This window comes from Sitophilus oryzae, unplaced genomic scaffold, assembly GCF_002938485.1.
Source record: "Sitophilus oryzae breed Bouriz unplaced genomic scaffold, Soryzae_2.0 scaffold_980_pilon_pilon, whole genome shotgun sequence".
NCBI classification, from domain to species: domain Eukaryota; kingdom Metazoa; phylum Arthropoda; class Insecta; order Coleoptera; family Curculionidae; genus Sitophilus; species Sitophilus oryzae.
The window spans coordinates 4,569,708-4,596,315 of NW_022147617.1; the positions used below are offsets into that span (position 1 = coordinate 4,569,708).

At 33.2% G+C, this 26,608-nt stretch overlaps 2 protein-coding genes across 2 annotated transcripts; both read left to right on the forward strand.

The window, feature by feature from the left end:
• Window positions 1-6,317: 6,317 nt before the first annotated feature.
• LOC115891237 (deoxyuridine 5'-triphosphate nucleotidohydrolase-like) lies at window positions 6,318-10,085 on the forward strand. The gene is made up of 4 exons (XM_030911667.1): window positions 6,318-6,565; window positions 6,625-6,817; window positions 9,611-9,902; window positions 9,981-10,085. Exons 1-4 carry the CDS (start codon window positions 6,328-6,330, stop codon window positions 10,083-10,085), a joined length of 828 nt encoding a protein of 275 aa, XP_030767527.1. The 5' UTR covers window positions 6,318-6,327.
• Window positions 10,086-26,066: 15,981 nt separating this feature from the next.
• On the forward strand, window positions 26,067-26,468 carry LOC115891238. The gene has a single exon (XM_030911668.1). The coding sequence runs from the start codon at window positions 26,067-26,069 to the stop codon at window positions 26,466-26,468; it is 402 nt and encodes a 133-aa protein (XP_030767528.1).
• The last annotated feature ends 140 nt before the right edge of the window (window positions 26,469-26,608 follow it).

Consider the following 26,608-nt stretch of genomic DNA (forward strand, 5'->3'; position numbering starts at 1 on the left):
TGCTCAGGCTCCTCTTAAATTGTTTAGAAACCCTCAGCCTATCGCAGGATTTGAGGTACTGTGCGTGGTGCGTGCACCCACAGTTTGGTATTGCAGAGCTAGCCTTGTCTCTTGGTTGGTTCGCTGTTCCCCTCACACTATCACTTGCCTAAGCTAATTGTCTGGGGTTTTTTGGTAATCCACTAACTTTAAGTCAAAGAAAATTCGAATTATTAGAATTTTTACACTAACAGTGTGTCGACTTTCGAGCACTCATACAATTCGCACCCATCGCGTGGTGATGAGTTGTTGTGTAGGTGGTGAGTGGGACGGTGGTTCCACCCGGAGATTTTTTTGTCTCATTTCGTTTGTTATGTAGATGCAACGAATGTTGACCATGATTTTTTAGATGCTATGTAATTTGCTAATCGCCCCTTCCCAGTCCCTCTCGGACTGTTTCAAGGTGTATGCACTAATACGTTCCCAGTGCATATTACCATAACAGTTGCCTGTGTGCACTTTTGTTTTGTGTTCTCTTTTACCCTCCCTTTGGTTCCGTTCAGAAACCAACGCGTGGTTTTAAACCTTTGATTAAGATGTTTGTTTAATAAATAAGATTTGCGTGGAGTGCACTGTCTGTTTGGTGCATTGCCTTTTCTTAGATTGTCCAAGCCGCATATTGTCTTTAGGCCTTTGTTTCAATGGTCTTAATTTGCCTGATTTTGTTTGTTCCCCTTTTTGCGGAGTGTGTTTTCTGTAGTTTTTTTTTTTTTTTTTTAATTTTGTAATTTTGGAATATGTGGCCAATACTGAGAAAAGGTGGTTCATGAATTTCCGAAATTTAAAAAATTGAAAAAATTTGTACAATTTAATTGATATTTCTTTCATTTTTTTTTCTTCCATTTTTGATTTTAATCAAAACAATATAAAAATAAAAAAAAAATTATTTTTTCTCTTTCATACCTTTTTGTTTTTTTTTTTTTTTTTTTTTTTTTTTTTTTTTTTTTTTTTTTTTTTTTTTTTTTTTTTTTTTTTTTTTTTTTTTTTTTTTTTTTCTTTATTTTTTTTCATGTGATGAAATTGATATTTTGTAGGTATCATGTCCTAAAATGTTATTCAATTGCTTATAATGTAAATTCTTTTTCTGAATTGCGCTCAGTGTTTTTCTGGTTGCGGATATTTGGTGAAATTTCTGAAATTGTAAATGAATTGTTATTTTTACATCTAATTGTTTTTTGCTCGTGCACGAGTAAGGGTTTTTTAATGTTTTTAGTGTTTTTTTTAAGTGTTGCCTTGATCAACTCCACTTTTTCTACATTGACCCCCCACACCAATTGGGTTATTTACATGAAATACAATGATGGAACATGCCACAGCCTTTGTTTCGGTCATCCATAGATCACCTTTACTGAACTTAAGAGCTTCTGAACAATGACTTTTGACGTTTGGATGTCGCGGTTGTAGCCTGTCAATTTGGTTTTTGCCTCCACGCTATCGGATTGAAGACGGCAAAAAATTTCTTTAATTTCAAAAATTTCTAACATCTCTTAATTATTCTTATGTTCTAACTTATATTTGGCGGCTTAACCGCCCTACAAGAGCCCTCTCTTTTTTTGTGGTGACTGGTCAGCGATGCTTTCACGGTGGAGTTATCAACACAAAACATGTTTAATGTAGTTTTATGAAGGTATTTTCTGTATTGGCACGTTAACGTAAGTCTTATTCTTAACTTTTATAACAGCAATTGTCGTAACCATCGTATTTATTCCTAATTTTAAGTGTCCTGATGAGGATGGAATATATAAATTCCGAAAGCTTGCAAATTAACAAAGTGTATTAGTTCTTTGTCAAACCCTTCCAACTGCAACCCCACTAAATCCCAGATATATATATATATTTTTTTTCTCACTAGTCAGTCGAAGTACAACTGGTTCTTGTCTTATATATATTAGTAAGTACTATAATTTTTACAAAATCTGTCTCCATTCCTTGTTCTTAAATTCGGTTCCACAATCGGTGGTTATTTTCCATGGTAAACCGTGATGAGTTATGAAAGTGTATAGATTTTCGATTATCGTAGGACCCGTTAAAGCATTTAAATGATATGCTTGTCCATATCTAGAAAAAGCATCTGTAATTGTTAAAAAGCTCTCATTTGCTATTTTAAATGTATCAATATAGATTTGTTCGAAAGGTTTCGATGTTGTAGGTGTTAAATTAAATTTTACGATGGGTGGACTTCTTAAACGATCGTACTTATTTTTCTGACCAGTCTCACAATTGTTTACGTAGTTTTCGATATCTTCGCTCATTTTTGGCCAGTAAAATTTTGATGTTAAGGCGTTTTTCATTTCATTGATACCGCGATGACAAGTTTTTGTCGTGTGGTACATTTCAAGTTTTTCTTTTTGTTCGTTTAATGTTTCGATATCGTTTAGAAGTTTAGTACACTGAATAAAATTAAATGCAGTATTTTTAAATAATTTTTGTAAGGTAATGATAAAATTTCTAGCTATTAATTGATCTTTAAAATACATAGCATAAGTTTGTTTGGGGTCAATAAATTCTTTGAGGAATTTTACAAAAGTTTTCCGTTGATCGACGTTGTGATATAGTTAGGTATATTCGAGTATTTTTAAATATTTGTTCGTGTCTACATTTTATATTATCGATTTCTCCGTAGGTGAATATTACTTGATTTTTATAGGTGTTTAATGAACGTTCTGAAATAGGGAGACCTATTATTGATTCTTCTAGAGAAGTATGACGTGTTTCTAGATCAGTTAATTCTTTTTTCTTTATAGGATTTGGTCTTATTTGTATGTCTGAGTGGATAATTATTTTTGGTTTAGGTTTTATTCCTAACATTTCTTCTAATTCTTTTTCTTCTATTTCAGGTAAACTTTCTCTATTTTTTTTTAATTCTTCGATTACGTCGTCAATATCTCCTGGGTTATTATCGATTGATTCTGTCTCTAAGGCGTTTAATTCTTGATTGTTTATTGGTATTCTTGATAGATTTTGAAATTCGATCGGTGCGAAACCGTCTTTTGATGTTGTCAAAATTTGGAGTATAAGTAAAGTATTAAGAGTTCCTGGTCGAGTTATAATTTCTCCTTGAAAAATATTAACTGGAACTTTTTTTATTAGTTTTTCGTGAGGGTTTACGGAAAAAGAAAAATTTATTTCTTCCGGTTGGCAATATTTGAAAGGTATTTCGACAAAATTGTTTATTAATCTTCTATTTGTTAAATCGATATTTAGATTCATATTGATCAAGTCTTTTAAACCTATAACTCCATCGAAATAATCGTGGAAAGCAAATAAAATAAATTTAATTTTATGATTATTTCCAAATTCCGGGAATGAGAGGTTAGCTTGATATTTTGTTGATTTTTGACCAATAGCTGTTTTAATTATATTGGTTGTTTGATATATACAGTTCGGGAAAAGGTTTTCTACGATAGATAGTTTTAAAATAGAGCGCAAGCTTCAGGTATCGATTAATAATTTTAACTTAGGATTTTTTATTTCTACATACGGAAGAGCGTTACTAGAAGAGATGTTTATTTCTATCATGTTTTTCCTTCTTTCTGGCTGGGGTTCCGAAAATTTCCTCTTGTGCAGGATTTTTGTTCCTCAGCAGCTTTCTCGTATTCGGGTTCCTGTTGAAATTCTTCTTCCAAACTATGAACAGGGTATTCTCCAGAATATTGGTTTTCGTATTCGTCATAATTATTATAATCGGTATAATTATAGTTTTCTTCATAGGGATGCGTATTTGTTGTGTCTTGGTACGCATAATTATTCAAATCTTCGTTGTATTCATTAGTGAATAATTCTTGAAAGGTAAAATCTGGTGGTCCAGTTGACTGGAAAGGTATTGGATATTGTCTATTCTGATATGATTGGATTTGACTATCCCTTTTCTTCAAAGCATGGGTTTGCTGAAGTTGTAGACATAGGCTTTGGTTTTGATTGTTGGTGTGGTGGAATAGGCTTTGGCTTGAATACATTTACAGGTGGTCCAAAGACTTCTCTATTTGTAGGATATCGTCTTGGAGGCATTTCTCTTGGAGTAATATTAATTGGTTGACAAGGCCAAGGTTGTTTTTGGTTAAAATTTGTATTAGGTACATTGTGATTGAATTGATTGTATTGATTTGGGTGATTAAATTGATTTTGATTGTTAAATTGTTGTCTGTTATTATTTTTATAGTTAGAATTGTTGTGTGGAAAATTTGTCGCGTTAGAAAAATTATTTTGATTTTGAAAATTCTGTGATGGTGTTGGTTTTTGATGGAAATTTTGTGTTTTGTACGCCTTGTTTTGTTCGTTAGAACTGCCGTAGAGCATCTCAAAATTTTCAAAATCATTTACGCACGCCATTGCAACTCATCAAGATGTCGGTTTTTTAATGTAAAGATTGTTTCTTAAAGTTCCGCTGCAACCCGCAATAAATGTATTTAACGCGGTCTTATCATAGAGGCTTATCTGACACGTTTTCTCTAGAGGCGCTAGGCACGTATCGTTACTGATTCTTTGAATTACGTTGCTCTTTAAGAGTTGTAATCTGCTGTCAAAACTTAAGAGATGTTCATTTTTAAACGGTCGCGTTCTCGTCAATTCTTGGATTAAGCAATCCAAATCACGTCTATCTGAGAAACATTGTATTAAATTTTGCGGCTTTTAATTTTGACCAATGGTCTAATTCCAATCTGTTTCCTATCATTATTACGGCTTTTCCAACTAGTTTGGACTGTACGCACTCAAAAACATGCTGTCTAAAATCCTCGTCTGGTACGGTCGCATATTTTAGTAAAAGTGATTCGCATTTAAATATAAAAGTATTTAATGTATTACTGTTTCCGTCAAATGGCTTAATATTTTGTACTTTTGACTTAAAAATATCCCAATTTACAGTTCGCGAGTTTTCTTTCGTAACCGGGACAATTACTTTTTAAAAAACAACACAGAGACTTGATCAGTTTATTAATATGTTTGGTTGAACAGTACTAACAAAAAGATGAGAAAATATAAATGTAACTTATATTTATAAGCTTCTACTGCTGAGGTAGCAGTGACGTCAAAGGCGGGTGACGTACCCAGCTACGTGGATATAATTCGCGTATTTTCGTTTTCAGAAGCACTTGTTCTCGCATTCATTTTGTTAATTTCGGTATTAAGTTTTACTGTTAAATTTGATAGTCTGTCCACTAACTCGTCTACACTCATGAACGTGCTAGTTTTTCATCTACGATCTATGAGCGTAAATTTTATTTTTATTTTATTTTTATTTTTTCTTATTTCTACTTAATAAAAATGTTTTAAGTACTAGGTAACTTTTTCTTTATTATTTTAATTGGAAGATTTTTTGTTTGGTTTTTCTTAATCTAATGTCTGCAATAGACTGCTCCTATAACTATCCCTACTGATTTCCTTAAACAGAGGTATACCAAAAGGGGCAAAAAGGAAGGCACTTACTTTTTTGAAGTCTTTCCTGTCCTTTTCCTGGACTCTAATTCGGATCGATTGCACTATCCTGTCCGTCACTTCACAAAGTTTTTGTTAGATTTTCGCGTTAAAGGGGTTAAAACCGCCACTTCCCGATCTACCACTGCATATGACACTCGAAAGAGAATACACGAAATCCTACCGACTGTGTCAGTTTTAGGTTCTGAATTAACAGAGTTGTTTTTAAAAAACGATTTTATTGTTACAAACGCTCTCGACAGAGTACAGAGAGTGAAAAGTCTGCTTCGAACCGTGCAGTTCGCTTTTATATGTGACATAGTGTAAAATAGGCATTCAGTATTTAATTACAATAAAATAACACTTATTTATACATATAACTCATCAGACTATCCTCCTAATAATGTGTATAATATACCACAAAAAAAACAAAAAAATATTAGGTCTTATGAAAGATGAAAATAATGGGAAAATAATGACCGAATTTATTGGTTTACGATCTAAACTGTACACTTTTAGAACTCAAGCACATAGTTGTGAAAATTTAAATGTTAGTAAAAAAGATAAGGGTATAAAGTCATCTTCACTTAAAGCTATAACTTTTGACGATTTTTATCAATGTCTTTTTAATAATTCCACTCTTGAAACTGAACAACATTTAATTCAATCAAAAAAACATCAAGTGTATACTATAGCCCAAAGAAAAATAGCTCTATCTCCGAATGATGATAAAAGAATTATTAATTATTTGCATACAGATACAAAACCATGGGGTTGGGAACTAAGGGGAAACATTTAGAAAATCTTTAGATTTTATTTATTTGTTATAAAACCTCCCATTTTTTGAAAACATAGTCAAATGATGATGAAATATTGATGATGGAAAAGAGAAAATGCTTGAAATATGTAAAAGCAATTCCAGGAGCCTTTACTCCTACCAAAGGATCTCCTAGAGCTGCAGGATTTGATTTAAGGAGTGTCTACAGTATAACCGTACCTGCAAGGGATAAGGCGCTCATAAATACAGGTCTGAAATTTGAATTGCCTTCAGGATGCTATAGAAGAATAGCACCTAGATCAGGACTAGCTTCAAAAAACGGTATCAATGTTGGAGGTAGAATTTTATTTTTATAATTATTAATATGATAACTATTCATTTTAATTTTCTTCTAGCTGGTGTTATCGATCAAGATTATAGGGGAATTGTGATGGTTCTACTCTTCAACCATTCGAATGAAGACTTTCAAGTAAACTTTGAAGATCGTATAGCTCAATTAATTTGTGAACGTATACACTATCCTGAATTGGTTGAGGAAAAAGAACTTACCCATACCGAACGCAACACCAATGGTTTTGGATCAACAGGGCGATGATAAAAACCTAGCTCTAAGTGTTTTTTTTATATAACTTGCCTATAAATATTATTGTAATGAATATATTTATTAAGTATATTAAGCCTATTAAAAAAATAGAAGCATTTATACTAGAGAAATCTTCTCAAATCGTTGTATAAAATGTAAAGATTATATTATTTTACTTTAGTATCCATAATAGTTAAGACAAATAGAGAGCATGAAAAATTTTATTAATAAAAAAATTATAGCGTCTTCCGCAAGAAGTATCAGATGAGATTCGTAAATGGCGTGAATTTAAAAGATGTCCAGCATTCAATTACGAGTGTGGTAGATTGTTGTCAGCATTTGACAATCCTGGGAAATTAACATGCGCCGATTTGAAAAGGCTTACCGACAAATCTGATGTACTTGAATATGTGAAAACTGCAGTAAAACGGGACATTGATAATCGTCAAGCTGCACATTTACGTAACATACCTGGACATTTTTAATTTATGATTATAAATATATCAGTTTGTAATATTTAGCATATGTAAAAAATAAACTGTTTTAAAAGATTTGTCTATGTGTGTTTTTCTGTTAATATCTCCAGTCTAGACTAGGTTAGTTAATACAACATTTAGTTTTAAGTAAACCATATAAAATTAGTACTCTTATTGATAACCTTTAACCTATTATGCATCATCACATGCAATAACAACGTAATATTCTTATTGATAACCTTTAATCTTTTAAACGTTATCACACACAACAACAACATGGCATTTTCCAAAATTTTAAGCAAATTTCTCGTCTATAGCACCCCAACCTATGTAACTCTTATAACATGGCATATATGCAAACTCCCTAAATCTACTAATTTAGATCTGGCAAAGCAGCATTTGCAGTACCCTCCTGCTTACCCTTAAAAACCTACCCTCACCCACCCCCAACAATTACATTAAGGCCCTTTTCAACAGCCTCTGGTAAATTTACAAGAACTACACACAAGAATTATTTATTTAGAAATAACCTTCAAATTAATCAAGGTCAATACTTCTTCGGCTCATGGATCGATGCTGATGGAAAACATACCATCGAGCAAAAAGTGGTCCAGTATCCCGCTAGCTATACTACTCCCACCTTCAGCACAAAAGGGGACCATACTGAAAGCGGTTAATAAAACCAAACAAAAAAACTTTCATAAAACTATATTACCTTGGGACACTGATTTTAAAACTGCCGCTGAGATACTTTTAAAACCAGTTTAAATACAATTTAAAACCACGCAATTTTTAATTGGTTTTAAAAAGTTTGGTTAAATGTATACTTTTAAGGATAATTTATCTTATAGTTAACCAACTTTAAATAAAAAAATGTTTTCTTAAAACTATTTGATCACTTTGCTAGGAAATATTAAATTATTTTAACATATTTATCCTGTAAGCGGCCATCAAACTATAAAAATAATAAAAAGCGGATATAAAGTAGATGGTTATATTTCGGATTTTCAGATCAAATTTCTTGCGCACCAAATTTTATCGATAAATGTTAACAGAAAAATGTTAAAAAACTAACGCGCCTCAAAATTTCTGGAGTTTTTTATTTAAAAAAAATAAATATAAAAAAATAATGTAAGAGATATTTTGTATTTCAAAGAAATATAATTTTATCCACTCTACTAGATTGTTTTTGGTTAAAATAAACTGAAATAAACTAATTTGTCATTTTTATGTAAGCTTATAATATTTTATACTTCTTGGCTTCCGCCGTTTGGAGACAGCAAAATGGTGGAAATTAAATAAAACCATATAGCAATCTAAAAGGAACCGTTAAGATTAAAAGGTTTTATTACAAAATAATTGCACTTAATTTATACCATTTTAAAAGAACATAGCTTTCAAGGTTCCTTGCTAACAAGCAAGGTGCTCTACGAATTAAAAGCTGTTTGGTTTTAACTTTGAATAAGAAGACTAAGGAAGGAGCATAATGCTATCCATGTATTCATGCATGGTGGGCGGAAAAAGCACTCTAGGGTGGGGATCCTTGACAGTTCTGTTTGACGATTCATTTGACACATTTGAATTTGATTTGAAATTTTGTGGATTTGTCAGTCTTTACGGAGCTTATTTTATGTTATTTATTATTTATTCTACTACTGATAGTTGTATAAAGGTAGTAAATCTAGATGGAAATTGTGGCAGAACTTAAATTAACAGTGACACTATCGCGATTTATCGAAAAAGACTCTAAAATAATTGGTTGTGTAGCGTGCGGTAGATCTCGGCAAAAATTGAGTGAAATAATGGAACAACTTTTCGCTAGTAAGTGACTATATAATATACATACGTGTAGTAAACCGATCATTTATGTAATTCACTTAAATTAACTAAAGTATATATTTTTCTTGCATTTTAGCTTTTATTTATTACTTGTCAAAGATTAGATGTCAAAGAATTTAGATACGTTAATTTGACTTACCAGCCTCAGTAGCGTATCGAATGTTTGTGTTAATAAATACTTATTATAGCTTATCTATTTTTATTAGAATTGTATATTTTTATAACAATTTTAATAACTACCAACATTTATTCACAACGTAAAATAAAACAACAAATTATTGAGTCTACCCCACGTCAACCCTACATCATAGTTTTATATTTTTTAAATAAAATTAGAACGACACTGATAAACCGGAATTTAAGTCGGCCATATTTGAGGCCCATCGCGGTGTACCTAAGATTTTTGATATGTTTCTTCCTTAGTCTTCTTATTCAAAGAGTTTTAAGGTAAGTTTAACCTTAAAATCGAGAAATCATTTTCAGAAAATTACCAGCTCATCAAGTGTGGATGATGGCCGGCACAGCGAAAGAAAGGAAGTATATCCCAATCCATGAGATCTGCCAAATTATTCCCAATGCTCAAAAGAAGAATATCTTGGCGTTCCACGCTGTCACAGGTTGCGACTCAACATCTCATTTTGCAACAATCACAAAGAAGGCAGCGTTGAAAGCATTTAATGGAACGGCCTGCCAGCTTCTTAGCAATCTAGGGCACTCTCCACTGACTTCCTTATCAAAGGCCAATGCAGAGAAATTCCTGGTACAACGTTACAAGGTACGGACTTTTTTAGGGGTTTCGTTAAGTCCAACTTCGATTTATTCATTATTACAATGTTTGTGATTTTCTTCATAGGTGGGCAAAGATGTATCCAGCGGGGATGAAGCCAAACATCAGCTTTTCGGTGTTGTGAAAAGGCCTGAAGCCTTACCTCCAACTAGCGATGCGTTCACCTCCTAAGATGTCATTATCAGGTAAAGACTTAATAAAACCAGTTGCTTTTTGGTACTGAGAATTTATAAATCATTTTAGGTGAACGTGTGGGAAAATGCCCATCATGCCCGACCGATGGTGCTGGATTCTGAGTCATATGGGTGGAGGCTTCGCCAAGAAACGTACATTTCAATTCTTTTGATCCCGTCCCTAAAGCTTGCACGGATATTTTCATCTGTAACTGTGCATCCCAATGCCTGACAACAATGTGCACATGCAAAAAGAACGGGTTGAATTGCACCAAGTTGTGTCACCGTACTAAACAATGTTTGAACCTTGCATAAACATAATATGTTACTGCTTTTCATTTTTTTTGTCATTTTTTTAATATTAAACAATATTTGATCTCTAAAATATTCGTTTTCTAAATTTCGTCGCTTAAATCCCAGCAAAAAAAACCAGCGGCCATCTTGGGCGCCATCTTGAAACCTATGCTTTCCAAACTTAAGGTGAGTAAATTCTAAGAATTGCAATGTGTTTGGTATCCGAAAAAAAAACAAACAGATGTTTAAATCACTATTTTTAGTTAACCGACAATGGAGATATACAAAAATATAGTGTTTGGCCGCCATCTTGGATTCTCTACTTCCAGTTAAAATTTCGGCTTTGGCAACAGGCAGATTCGTATTCAGCGAGGTCTAATTACCATAATAACGTTGTTTTCCCAATTGTTACATAAAATGCTTCCTGCAATGTAGTTTTTTGAAAATGATCTTTACATTGCGGTGCCACTTGACCCCCCTTCCCATTTGAAAAAGTTGGAGGATGACACCTCCGCTTAGAGGGTTGAAGATTTTGCAATAATTTTTGGGGCAAAAGTTGTCCCCCTCACAAACAAAATTGACGTGTTTTCGGATTTTTTGAAAAAAAAAATATCCTGGCCGTCATGCCTTGCGGAACGTTTTCGATGGGCCACCCTGTATACAATAATAACCACTGACATATTTTAGTTTGGTTTAAGTTAGATTTGTTACCTAGATAATTTTAGAAAAACCGGAATTTTTTTAATGGACACGTCGTATTTTTCAAATATCTTTTTTAACCTGTATTACACTAAATTTGTGTTTTGATATATACATATTGGGGCCAGTTCTTCATATGTTTATATAAATTTGAGGAAATAAATCTGTCATACTATTTTTTTAAGAACCACTCCAAATTTTAGTGTTGCGTTTACGCAACAATGGGCGAATACATGAAGTCTCGATTTAATTTTCCTGTCCAGACTTGTCAAACGTCAATCGTTACTCTTATCTATTACCACGAGCGTACGTGAACTAGTATTGTGTGTAAAGCAACATTTTCAAGTGCCAAAATGCCAAAATTTCTCACACAGAAAGAATTAGAGCTAGCTTTAGAAGAAATAGTACAAGATTTGGAATGTGACAATCGTAAGTAGAATATTACTTTTATATGCAAGACATTTTTAGATCATATACTTTTGTTTTTTAGAAATAGATGCTGTGTATATTCTGCCAAATGTAGACGAACTTACAGACGAAGAGAATTTTTCTGATTTTCTTTCTAAAAAACAAAATGCAAATGCCGATATCGCGGGAACTTTTGAAATTCATACCAATGAAACTGTATGATGATTCTGATGAAGAACCCTTGGCTGTTGCAATACCAAACCAATTTGAATCCTGCCTGGCGGTCTGGAAATTTTTTTTTGAAGCAAAAAAGATTTTTTGCTACGGGGACGATCAGAGAGAACCGAACAAATGGTTGTCTCTTAGTGTCACGCAAATTCCTTTGAAAGAAAGACAGAGGCTCATATGACTCACAATTTGAAGTTTCAAACAAAATTGCATTGGTAAAATGGAATGATAATTCAATTGTGACGATGATTAGTACACACTGCAACGTAGAACCTATCAAAAGTGCTAAAAGATATGACAAAAAAAAACAAAAAAAAGAAATAATAATTCCGCAGCTGGCAGTAATCTCGTTATAAAATAAACACATGGGAGGCGCTGATTTGCACGACAATGGGGTCGCCAAATATAGAAAAAGTGTCATGGGAAAAAATGGTGGTGGCCATTATTTGTAAACACTTTGGATAGCACTCTGGTCAATTGTTGGAAGCTTTACAATAAAATAAATGAAGAGAAGATATCACAGCTAGATTTTAAATCATTCATAACAGTACGACTTCTCAAAGCTAGAACTGGAGTTGCAAGGCCGCTTGCAGTGGAACCCCCTATTGAAGTTAGACAAAATCAGGAAACTGGTATGAGCCATATAATTATCAAAACTCAAACAAGGAGAAGATGCCGGGTATGCCATAGCCAAACTATATACCGAGCTGGCAACTGTTACTTTTGAGTCGGCATTTACATGTGTGGAAGTAAACCGCATAGGGATCTTATTAAGTCGAAGTGAGAAAAATGCGACCGACCGACGCGACGCGCGACGTTGTGCTGTTGCGGCGTTGCCGATACGCCTTTCCCTATCAAGTAAAGTAAAATCACGATCGCAAACCGCTTATTTTTAAAAGATTTTTTTTTCAAGAGATAACTAGATAAAATCATTAGACATGTTTCTGAGTATCTGAAATGGAATTATAAGGATATCGTTAGGGTGTCATTTTTTTATAACGAGAAATCGCGATAATTTAAAAACTCAACTTTTTAACACATAACAGGCCATAATTCAAGAACCACTTTAGATATTGAAACTTTTTTTTATTTTCACGATCGGATATTTTACATTATGTTTACATAAGAAAAATTCGATAAGGTTGTTTTTTCCATTCAAAAATTGTAAACAATCCATCCATTTACTTTTAGAGCATAGCAATTTAGAGCAATCGTGTAATTTTTTATTGATAAAGATTTTCACATACTGTCTACAAAGAAAATTCAGCAGAAATATTAATAAAGTTCTTGAAAAAACTACAACCTATTATTTCTAATAGATTTCGAGATATCGATTTTTGAATACATAGTTTTTTTTTTAGGTTCAAGTTTCGACGTAGCTGGGCCGTTGCCCGAATACATAGTTCTAATAGCGCGACCACTATCGAACACCCACTCAATTCCACTTATTTTTACCAAAAATACAAGTGTTTCTAGCTTGCACTTAAAAAAATTCAAGCTATAGGGAAAATTACAACGACTCGTTAATAAATAAACAAATTAAGTATCACGAGACGTAATTAAATCGTGAAGCTGAACGCATGACGTACACCTTTCCCTAGAACTTTAAGTACTGACAGAGGTATTGATTGGGTCGACCGGTCAACTGCGACAAATCTGCTATATCCGCTTCCACGTCTCTTAGCGATGTGCACAGTTTCTCGGTTTATTTCATACGTTTGGCAACGTGTTTACTGTCCTCTCTTTGTTCAGTACATTATAAACGCATTGTACTCTTCTTACATACGGAAATCTCGACCCAAGACCAACCTTTGCCAGCCCTTAGTATATGTGTCAATGTTGCAACGTTTTTTTGCATACTACTTGTTTTGCTGCATATCCTTAGGACTTCATGTTTTCGGCCAATGTTAACACCATTTTTTATTATAGCTCTGTATTTTTGTGTTTTTCTATTACAATATATGTTGTTATTAACCATTTTTACGTAATATATTTTTGATTTTTTCAATAGTTTTGCTCTATTTCAATAACCGGCCGAAAATGGATTAATTTTCATCATTATTCTTAATACTTCAGATTGAAACTGAAGTGTTTGTATCTCATTAAACGTTTGTAGGGTTGGCAATAGTGACATTAAAAACGCTGTGTGATCAACTTGGTCATGTTTTTTAGTCTCTTCGAGGAATGCTATTAATTTGTCATCCAATACATAATTCTTCCTTTTTTTCGAAAAGGATTGTACTATTTTTTTCACAGGTATTCTAACATTCTCTCCTTCCTCTTCGGATTCTGAAAACATATATGATTGATGATATCATCAGCAGCTTTTCTGTAGAAAGAAGGTCTTCAGTATCCAAACTGTTCTCAATCCTAAAAACACAATAACAGTGGGTTGCTTTTATGCAAAAATAAGTCTTACGGATTCAAATCCACTGATTGAAAAATTTTATAATAATAATAATAGCTCCCGTATATAGCGTTTGACGCCTTGGGAGTAGCAAGGTACAGCTTGCCATACTAGAGCCGTTCGGTATACAAGGAAGGTAATATGGCTAGCACTACGCTTCAACCGCCTATTATTACCTCAGGATTGTGAATCCCAAGTACTCATTTAAGGCTGAGTCGACCTAGGTACCCAAACTATTTTTATTTTAATAAAAACAGTCGGCTGATGAAATGCCGGGTGTGAGATTCGAACCCACTACCTTGAGATTGGTAGACGAGAGCCTGTGATCTACGCCACCGGGCACCTTTGAAAAATTATAAATTTTCAAAAACAAACGTATTTTTTAATTATTTTTGCGGCATCACCACTTCTACATGTTTTTATTTTAGTTCTATTCTTTACATAGGCATCCCTAGCGGTTTTCCATCTCTTTTGTACGTGTTGCACTGTAAATAAAGGTTTTATTAGAATCGTTGGATGGTCACAACCTGTATGTATGCTGTATTCTGTAGATATACAGCATGTGACCAGTGCTTACTTATTTCTATTTGTATTAGCTAAAGTACGAACCCAAATAATGGCTATGAAGTTTAATATACTTTCTCCCATTTTATGTTTACATTATTTATACTATTTAAAACTTAAGCCTTCAGAAATATTTTAGTTTATATTTTATAAAGTATGTATTTTTCAGATACCTAGCTAGTGGAAATACGTTTATAGACATGCATAACTCCTACAGACTTGGAATTTCAATAATTAGTGGTATTATAAAATCAGTATCCGATGAAATATGGAAAATAATGAAGAGCGAATGTATGCCAGAACCTACAGCAGGGAAATGGAAAGAAATTGCTGCAAACTTTCAGAAATATGCAAATTTTCCAAATTGCATCGGTGCCGTCGATGCCAAACATATAAGAATAATCAAGCCTATTAATAGCGGATCTCTCTGTTTTAATTATAAACATTTTTTCTCTCTTGTGTTATTGGCTATATATATGAGGGCTTTTGGCAAATTTTCGGATTCTAATATATTTGTTAAAAGCACTTTTTTGGAACAAACTTCAGAATAATTTATTAGAAATTCCGGAAGACAAGTCTATCCCAGGATACGAAGAAACAGAAGCTTTCCCACATGTTATTGTTGGTGACGAGGCATTTAGACTTACGCCTCATCTTTTGCGTCCATATGCAAGTAAAAAGTTAAATCATAAGAAACAAATTTTTAACTACCGTCTTACCCGAGCCAGACGATATATCGAATGTACATTTGGTATTTTATCCAACAAATGGCGCATATTTCATCGACCATTAAATGTATCTTTCCGTTTAGCAAAAAAAATTGTTAAAGCCTGTTGTATTTTGCTAATGTGGTATGTATTAGAGATGGATATGCATTTTACCGTACCCTGAATATAAAAGGATTCTCTGATATTAACCCTGGCTTACATATCCAGATCCAGAATAGAACCGGCTACACTATAAGAGACCATTTTGCAAATTTAAAACTGTTTTTCTTATTTAAATATGAAAAAAATATATAAATATAATATATATAAATATCTTTGTGTTATATCGTTATTTATCTTTTAAGATATCAAGCTATAATAAAACCTCCAAAGAGTTGTCAAACAATGGAACTTTTACAGCGGATGCTAAGGCTGAACAAAATAATTTGGAGGTATATTTATAGTTCTAGAAAATCTGCTATTGGTAAGTTATTAGTAAATTATAGAGTAGGTAAAATAAAACAAAAATTTATTACACAAAACTAAAACAATAGCCCGCCTAAAAATGATTACTATTATTATTTCTAAAATTCGAAACCAAAAGAATCTGTTGTGCAAACAGACAATAATCTTGTTTTACTATCAAACGGAAATATTAATCAGTGGAACAGCCTTACTGATAGCAATAAGCCGCTTTTAGGACAAACTAGATTTTTCTCGCTACTTCGTTCGCGATACACATACACCTCGAATCGTTCATACACTGATTTAAATGATTGTTTACCTTTTTATGGATAGAGCTAGTGAGCCTTACAAATGCACTATTTATAGTACGTTATTAACAGTTTTAGAGCTACTCGTATTTCATATGAAAGTTTGCAATTGTCGATTTTGTAGGTATTATACAGGGCGGGTCTTGAATAAGTACAAATATTTTGAGAGCTATAGGGATATTTTCTTTTTACCGTTTTTCAAATAACTCCAAAATAAAACCGAGTTATTTTACTTTAACAATTTCCAAAAAAAAATTTTGGCTTAAATTTTGAGAACCACTGGAGATATTTTCGGGTTTTTCTGTCTGGTAAATTTCATCTACTACCTATGTCGCCGTATTATCAAGAAATTATGGTTTTCAACTAAGAACAAAAAAAATAGCGAAAAAAATCGTATTACTGGGGTGAAAATCATGTTTTTACGGTCAAAATATACTACCGCTAAAAATATTTGCACTTATTTAAGACTCGCCCTGTATATCTTTCTAAAAAAATCGATTTTGTTATTTTTTACTTATTACACATTTTTTACTTATTACACATTTTTTACTTAAAATGTATAAAGAGCCGTCAATAGGCCAATATCAAGAGCATTTTTATTCTCTTTAAATATTATTATGTATTTAAAAAAAATCCGAAAATTTAAAAACCATTTTTTATTTTCTCATCCCCTGTATACGACTTTATGACACACTCTGTATACCAAAAATAAAACTTTTAATTAGACTCATCTGAGAAAAAATAAATCTGAAATAAAAAATAAAATAAAGGTCGGTTTGTCGGTAGTGGTAACGTTATTTAGCTAATTTAGCTAAACTATTACGATTTTGGGCGTAAAATGGGAAAACATAGTAAGAAGAGGGATAAAAAGAAGAAACTTAAGAAACTGTTACGGGAAATAACTCTCGAACACTCAGAAATGCTTTTTTTAAAATTTATTTATTACAAAAAATTGGTTTTAGTACATGTGTATGCTATGATGGTTGACAATCAACTGCCTAATTAAAATGAATTAGAATAAAAAGTAAAAAGTATATGTCAGCTTAATTGTCTTGGTGGGAACGGCTGTCTCTCTTCTTCTTATTGAAGGATAGGAATCTTCTGATATATTTCCTCCCTCTGTAGATTCAAATCCAAGGGTTACAGTGGGATTTGAACATCTAATGGATTTTCTTGACGTACGGGCTTCTTGTAGACATATCTTGATATGAATCTTCTGATTAAATAAAAACTAATCAATAAGATTATTGATATATAGATAAAGATTGTCCAGATACTAGGAGATGTTGAAAAATCAGTATTATCTATTTTCGGCTGATTTTGAAGTATTTTTCCTCTTATATCTTGTAGTTCGTCTAACTCGACATTTTCCAGTGATATTGTTAGGTCCATATTTTGTGGCGAACTGGTTAGGGTGTTTATCTTTGGGTAGTTAAAACTTTGTTTAGAATATATCTCAGTGTTCTTAACTCTTTGGTTAGGAGTTGAGAGTTCACATCCCTCTGGAATATGAATTATAAGGCTTCCGTTTACTTTCAAAATTTCTTCTTGATGGTGGCAGTGTAACTTGATATTTTCTTCATCGGGGATTATAAAAATCCACTGATTTGAATTTTCGATATGTTTGATGATCGGCCGGTTGACGCGAACATTGTGTTTTTGACAAGTGGAAAGGTTTTTTAAGCTCAAAAACTGGACAGTGCAGGGGTTGACTTCTTGGATTTCTAGTAGTTCCACTTCATTGCATAGGTATTGCTCTTGGAAGATCTTCGTGCAGGAATCGCTCGAGTACGCGTAGTACAATTTATTCATTATTAGAAATTTATTTTTTGGAATTACAGCCTTAAACTGACTTTCTCCCATTATTGGTACGGAATAAATGTGAAATAAGTTAAAATCCGAAGGGTGAATAATGGGTATATTTAAGATGTATGTAATTTTATTTTTAAAAGAATAACTTTCTATTTTAATTAACTTTTCTAGTAACAAAACATTTTTATGATCAAGTTCGATAGGTAATAAAAATGTATTTGAGCCACTCTGTATACGTTTCAGTTCTTCCAAGAATTCCAATGGTTTAATTATACTCGGGTGCATTATCCCTAGTCTAGCAAACGTAACTGAATTTTCAATATCTTGTGTAATAGAATAAATAATATTATATAGTTCTATAATTTGATTTAAAACATCTTTTATGAACATAGAATTTTCGCGGTGAACTGTTCCATTTATTATAAATGCAATTTGTTCTAATTTAGATTGAAGCAGTTTTTCATTATGCATTATATTTTTTAATGTATTGTTAAAATTATCGATTAATTTTATAGATAGCGAATTTTGCATTTTAATTGTTTCTGATAATTTATTTTGATTATTTTGAAGTTGTAATATTAGTTTTTCATATCGTTCACCATCACTAGCATCTAGATTACCACTGATAGCTTTGAAAATAGATCCCAAACCATTTATTAGTCCACGTTTTTTCCTTGGAGAATATGGAACTAATTCAGATAATTTATCACTTAATTTGTTTTCGATAAAATTTAAGACTTTTATGTAATTTGAGGAATCGTTTAAATATGTTGTATGTTTGCTAATTTGAAGTTTTATATTTTCAGATTGTAACTTTAACTTATCAATTTCTTCAATAAGAGGCTGAAGATCGTAAAAATGTATTAATTTATAATAATATTGTGTAAGCTTAGCCGTTCCAATTTTTGCTGGATATATACCGGGGTTGTTCACTAAGTTCTTGATTTCTATTTTATCTTCCATCCCCAGAATTACGGGTATGCTGAAAATAAATATTATCGGTCATTTAGGGTTTAAATTTAAAAGGTTTTTTGAGAGGACGTTTTAAGTTGTCCATATGAATTTTATCTTGAGCATCAGTAGAGACCGTTTTGCTTTTAGTATTAATCTGCTTTAGTTTTGTTTTCTTGCCAAACTTATTGGCAGTTTTTTGTCTGGTGTGTTTTTTGACAATTACTTCTTCAGTGTCATTGAATATTTCCGGGTCGTCACGGGTTTCGTTTATTTTATTTATTCGTTTTTCTTTTTCGTTTACTAGGTTTTCATTTATTTTTGAGTATAATAAACGGGATCGTTCTTTATGATCATTGACATAGTCGTTAATTAATATTTTATCGATATCTAAATTAAAAGGGCTGTTTTCGGTAATATGTCCATTTATGATGTCTATAGGTTTGAGTTTTGTGACAGAATGGAGCGAATTATTATACGCTAAAATGGCATATACAATTTTGTGTGATATTGGTGTTTTTAAGAAACCTCTTGTGTTAAGTAATCTAACGTGCTCGATCAAGGTTGAATGGAACCTTTCGATTGAACCTTGAGATTGGGGGTGGTTAACTGAACAAAAATGTATTTTTATTTTGTGTAAGGCTAGCAGCTCTGAGAGAACTGAGTTTTTAAACTCGGTACCATTGTCTGTTATGATTTGATCTGGAACTCCGTGATGAGAAAAGAATTGTATAAGATTATTTACGATTTCCGTACTGCAAAGTGATTTGAGATGATATGCTTGGGCATATTTCGAAAAACTATCGATAATTGTTAAAAATTTATTTTGTTCAAGTGTAAAAGTGTCCATATGAAGGATTTGGAAGGGTTTTGTTGCAGTAGGTGTAATGTTCATCTGTATTTTTATAGGGTGTCGCTCATATTTGCTTTGTTGGCAAATTTCGCAATCATTGATGAAAGTTTGGATAGAATTTTTCATAAAGGGCCAATAATATTTTTCTTTTATTCTATTGTAAGTTTCATCGATTCCTCGATGATTAGACTTACTTTCATGATAATTCTGGATTATTTCTTTCAGGTCATCGTTGTTAGTTACATCGATTAATTTTTTAGTGCATTTTCTGAGTTTTAATGCAGAGTGTTTGAAGTAATTTTGAAGAGTGTTTGAAAAGGGTTCATACAGGTCAGGGTTTTCGAAATATAAATAATATAATGTATCAGGATTTATGTAGGTTTTGACAAAATCGATTATATCTTTTTCTAAATTATTTTGTGATAGTTGTAAAATAATACGTTTCTTTTTTCCAAATAAAATTTTCGTCTTAGGATTTGCTGGTGAATGTAATACTGAGTTAATAATTATTTGATTTGCCCCGTAATTAACTGCAGTTTCTATTATTGGAATACCGAAGATAGGATGATTTTCCGCGTTAGAATGGATTGTGTGATCGTCAGCATTTTCATCTATCTCACGGTGACGGTCAAGGTCGGGTTCAACGTGCATGGAGTTGTTGTCATCGTTAGGTGGATTACTTACGTTAGGCAGATTTTCGCTGTATAAATCTAAAGGCGATTTCTCAGTATTATTATTAGTGCTGGGTGGATTTTGAGTAAATAAATTTAGATCGATATTTTCGATTTCATTTCTATCGAGTTTGTAAACTTCGATAGGCTCGGACAAGTCTAACACAATACTGTTAGTTGTACTATTCAAAATAGTTGTTATGGCTTCGCCATTATAAGCCATTGTTAAACTCTCAGGAATTTCACAATTTTGAATTTTTGTGTGAGGAATTATAACTTCGCCATTTTGAATAGAAGTTCTAACTTTAATGAGTTGTTGTGATCTCGGTGAAACATTTATAGAATATACTGGATTTTGAGTTCCGTGAAAAAACAGTTTAATTTTTGCATATGGTGTTAGTAAATATCCATCTTTAAAATTAATGTTGGCTTGTAAAAATTTAAGAATGTCAAGTCCAATAAGCCCATTAAAAATATTATGGAATTTAAATAAGTAGAATTTAAGATATTTTGTTTCCGGTAAATTAAAAATTTGGGAGGCTGGAATTTCAGCGCTGTATTTATGTGATGATTTTTGAAATACCGTAGTTACGATAAACGGATCTGATTTTATTGAATTTGGAAAAAATTTATTAGCGACTTGTGGATCGATAAATGATTTGGTCGATCCAGAATCGATCAATAATTTTATATTATATTCAGGAAAAATTAAATATGCTAATTCACTTGAATTTGTTGTGTTTAATGAAATTATTTTCGGTTTTATGTGTCTTGATTGGGAGTAGGAGTATCGTGAAAATTTTGTCTGTCAACATTCGAAACAATATCTGTCTGTATTTCGGTTTCATTGATATCTTGATAATTGACATTAAATTCCTCGTAATCTTGAGGTTCAGAGTATTCAATATTTTGATCATATGTCTCTTCTTGATTTGCCTCTGTATTGAAAAGTTCTTCGACAATAATATTTGGATTTTTACCAACATTACTAAAATAATTACGATTTTGATTTTGGTTAGAAAAATTATTTCTATATTGGTTTGATGTTGACGGACCCGCTCTATTTACGTTTGTAGTGTTTCTAGTAGAGACACTCATAGGTGTAGGTGGTGGAAATCTTTGTCCAGGATTGGGTTTAAATACATTAACATTTGAAGGTGTTTTAAAAACTTGGGAGTTAGTAAAAAATTTAGGTTGTTGATAGTTAGGGTTAGGCCTTATATTTATAGGTTGGCTAGGAAAAGTATTTTGTCTAAATTGATTATTTTGTGTATGCGAATTTAAAGGTAAATTCTGAGAAGAACCGAAATTAGGTCGCGGTACTTGTGGCATTTGTTGTCTAAATTGTTGTATTTGTGCCACAGGTGGCCTAAATATATTTTTGTTACTAGAAAAATTTTGAAAATAATGAATATTATCTTCAGAAATTACGTATTGTAAAGCTTCTCCCAAAGTACTAGGTTTCATGCAACGTATAGTAGTTCCCAAAGGTTCTCGTAACCCAGACAAGAAAGTTTTTAGAGCTATATCCTGATATAAATTTTTCTTTAAGTTTTTTGCCTCAGTAGTTGATTCGTGAATGTCAACATAACTACATAGAAGATTTAAAATATTTAAACATTTATCGAAAAATTGCTGTGGCTTTTCATTTGGCAATTGTCTTAACATTACTAGATCTCTATTGAGACAACACTCATCTCTTTGATCAGCAAAGTTTCTGGTTAAAACAGTTTTTAAATCTTCCCATGTGGCTGTATTTTGAATGCTTCCAACTATTTTGGCGTTGCCCTTAAGCTTAGAAATTATAGAATTCATTAAATATGTATTTTCAAATTTATTTGGATTACTATGGTCATAAAAATTATTTATTAACGATTCACTTATAGATATGTACCTATTTAATTCGTTAGGATTGCCGTCGAATTCAGGCAAACAATTTAAATATTCAGCTTTGAAAGTTTGTGTCATCTTGCTTATATTCGAATTTAAATTTCTTTGTAAAATTTCGTTAATTGGTTGAGAGTCAGTTGAAGGTTTGTTAAAACTTAATTTTTTAAAAAATTTCAGAAAGTTCTTCCATAAATTGTACTTACAGTAAGATGAGAGCGATTCTGAGCATCCTTTCCTATGAAGAAATTCACCAGGTCTGCAATGTAGTCTTCGCTGATGGTTCCTTCGCAAATTTGGACAATGTTGTTCCAAACTTCGATGTTCTGCTCGAGCGAATTGTGTATTGGTCCAATACGAGGTCGGTTTCTTGATTTTGAAGAGCCGCCAGTACACTTTCCACTTTTCGCGAACAACTGTCTAGGATCTGTTCACAGTCAATCGTTAAAACGAAAATTCACGTTCGATACGGGAATTCTGTGTATCCTACCGACTGCGCCAAATAACGCTCGAACACTCAGAAATGCTTTTTTAAAAATTTATTTATTACAAAAAATTGGTTTTAGTACATGTGTATGCTATGATGGTTGACAATCAACTGCCTAATTAAAATGAATTAGAATAAAAAGTAAAAAGTATATGTCAGCTTAATTGTCTTGGTGGGAACGGCTGTCTCTCTTCTTCTTATTGAAGGATAGGAATCTTCTGATATATTTCGTGTGTTGTCTAAAGAAATGGATAGTAGCACTTCAAGTAAGTTTAATTATAGAATTTAGGAGTTACACGGCCTTATGATCACCACATTGTGGTAGAACTAACGCACACGGATTCTCTACTTTATGGTCATTTACTATTATTATTATACGAGACCGTAAAGTAGTGTAATTATGAATTAATGAGACCTTTCTCTTTAACTAGGTTCGTCATCAGCATCAGATTCAGAGTCATCTGCATATGCGGAGCAATCTGGATCAGAGTTAGCAGTGGGAGAGTAACAAGAAAAGGATGTTATTCCTGAACAACCTCTACCAGCCTCACAGGTTCCTAGCATTAAATCGATATTAGGGAAAGTCCCAATCGCTGCAGTGCCAAAAGGTCCCCCGTTAACGAGGATACAGCTACTTATTGGACATCTATTTTAACTCTGTATCGTTATTTGTAACCATATGGTTACATTGCACTAGATTAATAGAGAGTTATTGGAAGCCCGATAAGAACAGCCACTAATAGTGCCGTTCTTATTGACAAGTACGCATGCGCAGTTGTAACCTTCAAGCTCTTTAGAATGAAGAAGAATGAGTGGGAGGGGGGTTAATCACTTCGACCTTACAGATCCATTGTGTCCCCCTTTCTTGAATCATAACTCATCATACAGTCCCAGGGCTTTGACAAAAGCCAGTATCTGGGACGGTTTTATAGAGGGTAGTTCTCCATCTCCAATATCAGTCGTACCAAAATTCATGGCACGAATGGTTGTCGTCTCGGCGCACTCAGTGATGAGGTGTACTGGTGTTTCACCATCTTCCCCACAGAATCTGCATTCGCCGTTTCTTCTTAGTTTCAATCTACTGAGGTGTTCATTGAGGAGACAGTGTCCTGTTAAAAACCCCGTGACAATCCGAAGATTGCTCTTACTCTAGCATTAAATCGATATTAGGGAAAGTCCCAATCGCTGCAGTGCCAAAAGGTCCCCCGTTAACGAGGATACAGCTACTTATTGGACATCTATTTTAACTCTGTATCGTTATTTGTAACCATATGGTTACATTGCACTAGATTAATAGAGAGTTATTGGAAGCCCGATAAGAACAGCCACTAATAGTGCCGTTCTTATTGACAAGTACGCATGCGCAGTTGTAACCTTCAAGCTCTTATGGCAGTATTAAGATTGTGACCGTCAGTATTTGTGAGGGAATTGTGCCATATCAGTATTTTTATTTTTAATTGTTTGGACGAAGATAGACCTGTTTTTTGTTTTGTCTCTACAACCGTTTGTGCATTGAACTATATTGCTTTTTGTTTACATTTGTGTGTTTCATTTCTTCCATTTGGTTCAGTTTAGAAGGTTTCCCTGTTCAAAATGGAGAAAACTAAATTTACCAGGCTTACATTTCAGTATGAAGACGATTTCGCGCTGTTAAGAGAATTTATTAATGTTAACTAACCTATATAAATCCAGAAGGTTGGGAAATAATACAGTAACATCTATTATATTTAGTTAGTATAAACACCTATTGACTATCAACCACCGTGTTCTGATCTTCTTATCACTTCATTGCGCACGCACTCCCTTCTAGATAGCCTGAGGTAGTCCATTTCGGTGGCAAGAAGTCTTCTGCGCAAATCAAAGTTAACCGTCCATACCTCACATCCATAGCACAAGACGGATTCAACTAGGCTCTGACCAAGTCGTTTTTTATTCTTCTCGGATGTGTTCGCTGAAATGGTTTGGGCACCTCATGAGAATGCCAGATGATCAATGGCCAAAACGAGTCTTTCAATGGGTTCCGCCGCAACGAAGGAAACGAGGAAGACCACGACGATCCTGGACCGACGGAATAAGAGAATCCATGGAAGCTCGGCAACTTACCAAAAGAGAACCTATAATAGAAAAATGCCTTATCTTACTTAAAAGAAAAAAATGAAAGAGATAACAGTATTAAAATAAAAGAATTACATTTGAAAGAAAGGCGAATTACTTTGGAAGAACGGAAAATCGCACTGGAAGAGATGCAGTATATGCTTTGTTAGTGGCGTTGTTAAATACGTTTTATAATACTATAGGTTAATCGAGGGGTAAACCGCTGGCGTATTTTGGTGTACAAGATGTTGGCATTTTTGGCATTTTCGTGGTATTATTGGTATTAGCACTAAATTATTTGGCATTAGTGTACAGAAATTCATCAGCGGTTTACCCCTCGAGGTTAATTCAGCATATAGGGGAGAGTCGGCTAAGATGACGCAGTTGGAAAGATGACGCATGTTAACATTTCGGTCACGCCGTGTTTATAAACTAATTTTCCCATCCACGTGTGCCTATTAGGTAAACACAACCGCGCCTATGAAGTTAGCAGCGAGTCGGATGTCAATCAGTCTTTATATGGCCGCCAAAGTGTGAAGGACGTCAGGTGCTGTAAAAATTAGTTCAAAAACTATTCGGTGTAAACGTTTTGTCTGTCATAGAAACTTACTTGTTCTTAGTAACGTAAGTAGTCTAGATCATGACTATCAGCTTAAGCTTTTAGAACTAGTGATAAATTATATGAAAAGTAGATTCGGCCATTTTTTTCGTCCGTTGCAAATTGGCTAAGATGACGCTTGGCGAAGTGGCAAAGATGACGCGCGTCATCTTTACCTCACTTGCGTCATCTTTGCCTACAAATGCTTTTTGTTCATAACTAAAGATTTGTTATGAGTGGTATTTCTTTCAGATGGGTAAATACAAACGAAAAACTGAAAGACGGTCATTTACAGAAGAAGCTCTTACTTCTGCACTTAATGCTACAGAACAAGGTCGTAAAATTCGTGAGGTAGCTAAAAGTTTCGATATCCACGAAGCAACTCTAAGACGTCGTGCTAAAATTAGGAAGAATATTTTAGAAAGCTGACTCACTTGGGCGAGCCTCGAAGAACGAGAAATCGCTGATCATATTAAACATCTTGCTAAATTATTTTTTGGAATAACTGCTATAGAACTCCGACAAGCTGCTTATAAATATGCTGAGATGAAAAATATTAAACACAACTTTAACCGTGAACAAGCCATGGCTGGACCAGATTGGTTTAGAAATTCTCTAAAGAGAAATCCAGATATTTCGTTGAGGAAGTCAGAGGCTACAAGTGTAAACAGAGTATCAGCTTTTAATAAAAGAGAAGTTAGTAATTTTTTCGCCAACTTGGAACAAATTCAAAATAAATATCATTTTGGTCCTGATCGAATGTATAACGTTAACGAAACAGGATGCTCTACAACCCCAAAGGAAGTAAGCAAAAGACTAGCACCTAAAGGTATTAAACAATTTGGTTCTATTTGTTCTTGGGAACGCGGAAAAAATATTACGGTTATGTGTGCCGTGAATGCTACAGGTAGTTTTGTGCCGCCATTATTTATTTTCCCGAAAGAATGAGCCCTCAGTTGGAAAGGAATGGACCATGTGGAGCAATGTATACCTGCACAAAAAATGGATGTATATCAATGAACAAGTTTTCATGATGTGGCTTAAACACTTTCAGGCGAAAGTATCATCTTCTGTTGATAATCCCCAAT

Excerpts from the sequence above, each read along its gene's own strand:
- LOC115891237 (XM_030911667.1), top strand. The coding sequence starts at position 6,328 with ATGATGGAAAAGAGAAAATGCTTGAAATATGTAAAAGCAATTCCAGGA. Across the intron at positions 6,818-9,610 it reads AATGGTTTTGGATCAACAGG|AAAATTACCAGCTCATCAAG; the intron begins GCGATGATAAAA and ends AATCATTTTCAG. Across the intron at positions 9,903-9,980 it reads TCCTGGTACAACGTTACAAG|GTGGGCAAAGATGTATCCAG; the intron begins GTACGGACTTTT and ends TTTTCTTCATAG.
- LOC115891238 (XM_030911668.1), top strand. The coding sequence starts at position 26,067 with ATGAAAAATATTAAACACAACTTTAACCGTGAACAAGCCATGGCTGGA.